Source organism: Falco rusticolus, chromosome 1 (genome assembly GCF_015220075.1).
Source record: "Falco rusticolus isolate bFalRus1 chromosome 1, bFalRus1.pri, whole genome shotgun sequence".
Classification (NCBI taxonomy): Eukaryota; Metazoa; Chordata; class Aves; order Falconiformes; family Falconidae; genus Falco; species Falco rusticolus.
In genome coordinates, this window is record NC_051187.1 from 43,899,808 (window position 1) to 43,907,730 (window position 7,923).

The 7,923-nt window shown below is 37.7% G+C and overlaps 1 protein-coding gene across 1 annotated transcript in view; it reads right to left on the minus strand.

The window, feature by feature from the left end:
• PALLD (palladin, cytoskeletal associated protein) overlaps window positions 1–7,105 on the minus strand; it is a 193,579-nt gene extending 186,474 nt beyond the window's left edge. Inside the window, exon 1 of the mRNA XM_037377182.1 lies at window positions 6,150–7,105. Coding sequence (XP_037233079.1) covers window positions 6,150–7,090 — 941 coding nt within the window. The 5' untranslated portion in view covers window positions 7,091–7,105. The remainder of the gene's footprint in view (window positions 1–6,149) is intronic.
• Window positions 7,106–7,923: the final 818 nt, after the last annotated feature.

Here is a 7,923-nt window from a genome sequence, read left to right on the forward strand (position 1 = left end):
TGCCATGTAGTATGTGGAAAGCCATTTTTTATTTTTTGTTGTTGTTGTTGTTTTGGTTTTGGTTAGTGCTGTTGAAGAATGAAAAGAATATACTTACTATACTTTGCACAAAACATTTCAATACCTGTTGTGCTACAGAATCTGGGTGAATAGAGAATCTGGGTGAATATCTGCAAATACTTTAATCATAGCTTAAAGCTCAGGGCAGAACTCAGAAGTAATTAAATATTCAGGTAGTGTGGCAAATGCTGAAGAGCTTTAAGTCACTCCCAGCAGGGATTTGCTTTAGCTAGCTCATTGCTGACTTGGGTATTTTAAGTACTGCACTGCTGACGCACTTTGAAGGAGAGCTACTGACTGATGAAATGGTTTTGAAAGTAATACAGAAAATTTCTGATTCAACTTCTATTTTATATGCTTTAGACCTTCTTTAGAAGGCAAATATCCTAAAACATCTCAAATTACAATTACCCAGTAGTTTGCTAGGTCTTAGGTTGGAATCTGGGTTGTTCAGCAATGTTAAAATTGTTCTGACTAGTGACAAAATCTTTGTTGTTAGGTATCTTTTTTTCTGCTAGTAGAACTAGTAAGTTAGGCATTGAATTTTGAGGAAATGTAGTGGTTCTTGAAATTTAACTGAATGTTTTCTTTTGAGATTCAACCATAAGACTCTAGTTACAAGTTCTATAAAGATTACTTACTTTCCTATTGTAGAACAAAGCTAATTTGGTCAAATTTTGTCACTCAAACCATAATACTTACTGTTTTTACTTTCTATATGATACAGCTATGAACATCCAAGGAACTTAAATCTTAAGAGGCCTTCTTAGTCACATAACTTTCAAATATACGCCTTGTCCTTACACTACATTTGATGGTTTCTTGCTTATTATAAGATTCTTGAATCTTGTTATCCTTAGTCTTGTAAGAAGGGTAGCAGCTTAAGGCAGAATGCTAGCTTAACTCTGGATAGGTTGAGGATTTTGGATAGTTTAGCTCCAAAAAAGCTATGAAAAGGGAAGAAAGGCAGTTATAAATATTATTGGGATCTAGAATCAAACATGATGCATAGAAAAACAATAACACACTAAAAGGTCAGAAAATACCTAAGTAGCTTCTTTTGAAGGCCTTTTGCTCTGCTGTAGGTCACTTCAGTGAACTCATAGCTGCCAGTGCTTGATGCTGCCTAAATATCGGCTATGCTCTTTACTAGGCTGGACAACTTCTTGGGTACAAGGGAAAATAACAATTTAGTCAATGTTTTTCTAGTCACCATTAAGTTATTGTTATTTAATCATGACTTTAGGAACTATGGCTTCTGGTTATTTTCTTCCTAGCTGAGGCAAAAAATGAAAGTCCCAATTGCTTTCTACTTTTATCACACTTACCACACAGTTCCAAAAATATTTGCAGTGGCTATGTTATTGATACTGGCTTTTCTGGAGAAAATCAGAACAATGAAGCCTGGTTTATGCAGATCTTATTGCTGTATGCAAACGTGCAGACCGTGGCAATTCTGGCTCATGTCCCTATCTGCAACTCATATTCAGCAAGTTTTGCATGTGCTAAGTGACTCACTCTCATGCCTCACAGACCAGGTAACTGTTCAGCTTGTTCTATAGCCCTTCTGTTGGCAATAACAATATCTATTTCTATCTTCTACCTATTCAGTGGTTTTCAAAACATTTAATATCTTTTACACCTTTTTTCCTCTGGCCTGTTTCTTCGGGAAACAGTAGATACTTAAATCTTTCCAATTCGTATGATTGTGCCCCACAGATTTTTTTCAAACATATTAACAATCAATTATTCAGTTTCATGAAACAGTTGTCTAAGTACACTGCTTTAGAAAACTAGATTATTTTTATTACCAAAATATAAGAAATGGTCAACCAGTATTGTATCACTACTGCTTTGCGTTCTCTACTTTTTCACCATATAAAACTCAGATTTACAGAGATGTCCCTGAAAGTGCCACAAACAGGAAGTGTTCTTCACTTGAACTGCAGCGCATCAGTAATTTTAAATAGGCTGTTGTTTTCTACTGCAGCATATTAGCCATTTACTGGATATAAAGGATATACAGGATATACCATAAAATTTCCTTTCAGCTCCAGAAAGAGTGGAAGGGATGTGCATAGGTGATATGTAACTGCTTAGAAGTTACTAGTAATGCTATAGTCTGGAATCCACTACAAATTTTTCTGTACACTTTCTTATCCTCTAAAAAACTCCCTCCTTTCCCCAAGATTTAGAGAAAGGACTTCAGAGTTTTCACCCAAACAGCCTGCAAGTATTTGCCGGGTCCTTACACGGCTAGCCCAGCCTCCCAACCACTGAATTTTGTTCCACGGGCTCCGCAGCAGAGCTCAATAGCTAAATGGCTCGATACTTCCCCCTTGGTGCTGCTCGGCCCCAAGAAGAAATCCAGCCTGCGAGAGCCCTGCCCGCGCTGTGTGCGAGTGACCCCTTCAGCCAAGTCAGCGTCATTACATAAAGATCACGTTGCAGAATTGTATTGACGTCCGAAACGAATAGCTTTTGAGGTACAGCTACCGTATTTTTGAAGATCCATAACGAAATGGAGACTAAAGGGGAAATGTATTTTTAGTAGGAACTTTTGAAAACTGATTTTTTGTTAGTAACTAATATGTCTTCTTTAACTATATTCACAAAATTGTGTGCTGTTGCCAGATGGAGAATTAATAATATTATCAAATAAAACCAATTCGAGGGTGGAATTGTATTAAAAATGTATTAAACTGTGTCAGGGAGCTTTTCAGGAGACGGAGAGGGTGGCATGAAGCATACTTGGTGTAATTTGGCAATGGTTCTATCTGCACCCTATTATCATTGGACAATTACAGGTTTCAGAAAGGGAAATAAAGCAAAAGTTACAAATTAATTGATACTGATGAGATTACTTAAAAGTATACTTGATTTTAAAATCATCCACTCATGTCATCAGTGTTTCTCATGACTCATTCTGGTCAGTGATTAAGATTTGCCTTCTCATTTAATGATTCTGCAAGAGTTAAGATTAAAAAAACCGGTTTACATAAGAATTTAAAGAACACAACTTTTTTCTAGGTTTCTTGAAAACTTCTTGATATTTGCACGCCCTGAAATGAATACAACAATGATGTAAAAGACCTAAGCAAAAAAAGTTCCATAGCTTGTACACAACCTCCTAGTTTAGTTGATGTTTACATAGAGTTCTAGAGTCGTAGCACTGAAACAGACTGATGTTCTGCCAGATAAAATAAGAGCAACAAGAAACTGAAGTACTACAACAGTGCATCTTTGCTGTTAAACCCCTGCAACCTCATTGCTGCTGTCAAACTCACCTAAACTGTCTATGCTGTATTTCTTAGAAGAAATCAACAACTTCTAATCAGTTCTGAACAGAACTGTACTTGTACCAATGGCAGGAAATAGAGAGTATGTGAGTCTGATGGCACCAGTGGGGGCTTTTTGTGGTGTTATGAAAGTATATGCCTGTTGACCCTAGGATCTATGTAGTGAATGTTTAGTAATTCTATTTTTAAAGATCCTCCATGCCTATCCTAAGATCATTTTCACCCTTCAAAATACACATTGTAACTCAGTAGGACTGAGATATGTTAAACCATAATAGACTGATGGTGGTAAAAACATCCAAGCCAACAGAAACAGCGTTTCATTCCAGTAAAACAGTACTGTCTACAGAATGACTCTCAATACCTGAATAGTCCTATTAATGACTTGATAAGTAGTACTCAATAAAAACCCACACCTTTGTGTCTCTTGCTTTCTTAGCAAGAAACTTTGTAAGGGAGTTTGCTGTTCAAGTTATGGAAGCATGGATGTTTTCAAAATTTAAATACTAGAAAACTGAGTTCCTTTGAGGCAATAAGTATCATGGTGAATTCTCGCCTGTAAGAGACAGTTTAGGGTTTTGTTCTAGTTTCATTACCTGTGTATACAAGTGGGCAGAGCAACTCTTTCTCTCTGGTATAGAGAGGGGGGAATGGGTAGAATTCACCTCACCTATTATAACAAACTAGTAACGTGGAGTTTAGTCTGAGGAATTTGCTTTAAGTTCTTGTCAATGTACCATACAGGTAAGTGATATTTGGAAGATGTGCATTTCTCTAGTGGCTGCAGAAGTAGTCTAGGGTGACTTGGTGAGGTCAGGTCAACCTACAGATGGGTAAAATTAGGTCTTTAGTACTAATCAACAGTATTTTTTTTCCTTAAGGGTGGGCACTCTGTCTGTTGCTACTACTCTATTTTACAACTCAAAAGTATCAGTAACAGTACATTAGGTGTTATATTATCTAACCCAGCAATGACAACATCAAAAAAATTGCTAGAAGTTAACAGCTTGTGTTGCCCTAGTGTCCACATCAGTGTCATTGACAGGCTGCAATATCTTAATAATGCGGAAGGAAGTATCTAAGAGAAGAAATAAAAGGAGGATTCCCTGGCTCTCTTAATTGTGCAACTTCTACAATTCCCCTTTCCTGCTTCATGGAAGTCTGAAGGAGAATGAACAACTGGCAGTCTTTTGTACCCATAACAGTGATTCTTACTCTTTTCTCCAGCAGATACTAAAAAAAATAAAATACAACAACTATTAATGACATGGCATGGATATCATATTTTTTGATGGGCATTAAAATTACAGATTTGGAGTAAGCTTCCTGACCTGCTGCAAGGCTCATGATGCAAGTCCTTTGTTTAGCATACTTAGATCTACAGCTTGTCTTGGCTTAGGAGATCAGTTGGCTTCAGTTTGTAAGTCAATCTAAGCTTGAGTGCATTACCAATGTACTCCACGTGTTGAGGTACACGTTTTTCCACTTTGTATACAAAAATAACTGAACACACTTGATGTCTCTATAAATGATCTTTCAACGCTGTAAAAATTCCAGTGTCTCAATATTCCGCTTGTTTGGGATACATTTTCACTGAATACAGTGGATAAAGGCAATGCTGTTGTCTTCAACAGTCACAAACAAGACTCTGTGGAGATACTTTCTACAAAGTAACTTTGGAATGAAAGCATATATAAGCACATACAGCTATAATACCACTTTGCAAAGCTGTAGCTTTTTAATCTTGTTGACTTCAAAGCAAAAGCTATGAAGAAATTTAAAGCACAACAAGTGATACAGGAAAGTGATTGCTACATTTCTTTAAGGAAATGTTGAGAACTTTAAAATAATTATGTTGTCTTCAGATCTAACTAAAGAACCTTGCAGGAAGTTCTAAATGGGGAACTACAAATTCTATTGTGTCCAAACAGGACTTTCTGGACAAAATTTTCCTTTGAGAATATCAAATGTGCTCAGTTGACTTTAAACCAAAATAGGTTGTGAGGAGCTATATAAAATAAACTAGAGGTATAATCTATCTCTGTGTGTGATAAGCAATCATATTAGCATTAAGTCTCAGACCTGTGAAGTGACAAACACTGTCTGCACAGTGCTAGTTGACCTGAATTTCTATTAGCATTAGAAGGAAAGGAAGACAGTGGAACACATGAGTTATTCATAATAAAAATAAAACAAAACACCTAAACCAAACTTATACAGCAGTAATTTTATGTTTTGTCATTGAACAAAAGCAAACACACATAAATTTTACTATAAACTATCAAAAGAAGTTTTGAAAAGGGGACCATCAATGTGTTCTGGAAATGTTTTACACAAGAGAGTATGTGGCCACATATAGAAAACTTTAGGTTTTCTTATAGTATAGACCCCAAATCCCATTGGCAGTGGACTTGAAGAAATTTTAATTAAGTGACAGTAAAAACTGTATCAACTGCCTGATATATGCTCTTCAGGGGCAAACTGTTAATTCTCTAGCCTAGATTAATGAGGTAAGTCACAAAGAATGTTGTTAGAGCCAATTCTGTTTCTAATTTTGCCATGTGGCTCTTGAATCCAGTAGAACTTCATTTCCCAAGCAGAAAACAATGAAACACTCTAGAGAACTAAAGAGGTCAGAACTGGTTATCCCACGTGCTTACCAACACTGCATGATCTACTGTTCTTATGTGACTACCTCTAAGCAGGTCCACTGTGATACCTGTCCTTAGGCATCTTGCACAATCAGAAGATGGTGATATCTGGTGACTTAGTTAAAAGGCACGCGCTTACCTGACATCAGGGACTGGGTTGCCAGCAACTCTGCACTCCAGCAATACTCTGTTTCCTTCAGCAACTTCTTGGCTCCGGAGCTTCTGAGTGAATTGAGGTGGTGAAAACTGATTCTCTTCCGTGTTGATTAAGGGGTGGTGAAGGTCCATTTCATTCTGATTGATGCTCTCCCTTTCAGAAAACTGCTCTCCATTCAGATGAACTCCAGGTGATTTTGCCTCAGGCTCAGTGTCTTGCTGATGCTTGTCCTGGTGCACCGAGGCACTTAGAGCTGGTTGTTTCTTTTTGGGAGACAAGTATCCACTGTCTGGAGAAGAAGAGTCCCCATCAGGACTTCGGCCTCTTGTCTTTGCTGCCTGTCTAAATATAGATGACAATTCCTCTATGAATGTGGCAGTTTTGTCACACAGATTGTTCCTGAAAGGAACTTCTCCCTGGGACGCTGACTTGGACTTTGGGCTTGTCTTAGGCAGACACGGAGCTTCCTTCTCCAAATGTTTCAGGCTTCTAATGAAGCTGGGACTAGTGGTTAGCAAAGGTGAGGTGCTTGCTTGCCTCCTGGAAACTGTGACAAAACTACCTGCTGTTTGAGGTGTGGTGGATTGCTCTTTATGATTCCTTGGGAGAATGTGACTTGCAGCAGATGAAGTCAGACTGCTTGCTTGAGGCCTCTGTAAAGCATCTTGCTCGTGCAGTTTAGTATCCCTGAAAGAAGGATTTTCTGAAGTGCTAGAATGAGAAGTGTTGAAATAATGAGTAAAATCTGGTGCTGTATTCTGATCCTCCTTCATGGAATTGGCAATGGCTTCCTGAGCTATGTCAAGGCTCTTACATATCTCCTCCTGGGTAAGGAAGGCAGAAAGTTCATTTGAAAATTCCCCATTCTGTATGTCTGACAGCGAATCACAGAAAAAGGCATGGTAGGAGGAAGCTTCTGGCATATTTTCAGAGTATCCCTTATTGGTGCCTCTCTCTGCACAGTAAGTCTCCTTCAGCATTAAAGAAAGAGGCAATGCCTGGCCACAGCTTCTGTCTTGCATCCTGGAAAACACAAATACCATTCCTTAATGAAAAAACTTCTTAATAAAAACCCCACCTGTTTTCTCCAGGTTCCCAGGTAGACACAAAACTGGGAAAAGAGCAGAAATACCATAAACCTTGGTTTCTGTTAGAATGGGCCAGGGCTGCAAATTGTCTAGGTGGAAATGAAAGCATTTAGGGAGTCTTTTCTCTCATGTGTCTTCCTTCAGAACTAGAAAGACATCCTTTGTCTGTACATTGCCTAGCACAAGCTCGATTCCACTGGACCAGTCTGAGTGATTTGTTACTTCATGCCTGATTTGTCATTTCACATCAATGCTATTGCACTTCATTTTTTCTGGTTCTAGGCTTATGATGATTTGGGGAATATATTTACTTTTCTCTTTCCCAGAAACTAAGCCATCAAATTCCAAGAGGAAAAGTGTTCTAGTTGAAACCATTCTAAGAACCTACACAAGGTCTTTTTCATTAGAAATTCCAAGTTATCCTTTCTGTTTAATGTTGATAATGTGTTTAATTTCATTTTACTTCTTATGTTAATGTTTTTAACTTGTTACCTTTCAATACAATTTAGTAGCACTTTCCTCAGCACTGATAAATGGAATATCAAACTACCACTACTTTAGAAGTAAAATACTAAAGAAATAGATTTCACAACCTATATATCATCCTGCATGACATATGTGTATAATGTATATTCTGCACCAGTTTCACAAAGTACAGAAGCATCTAT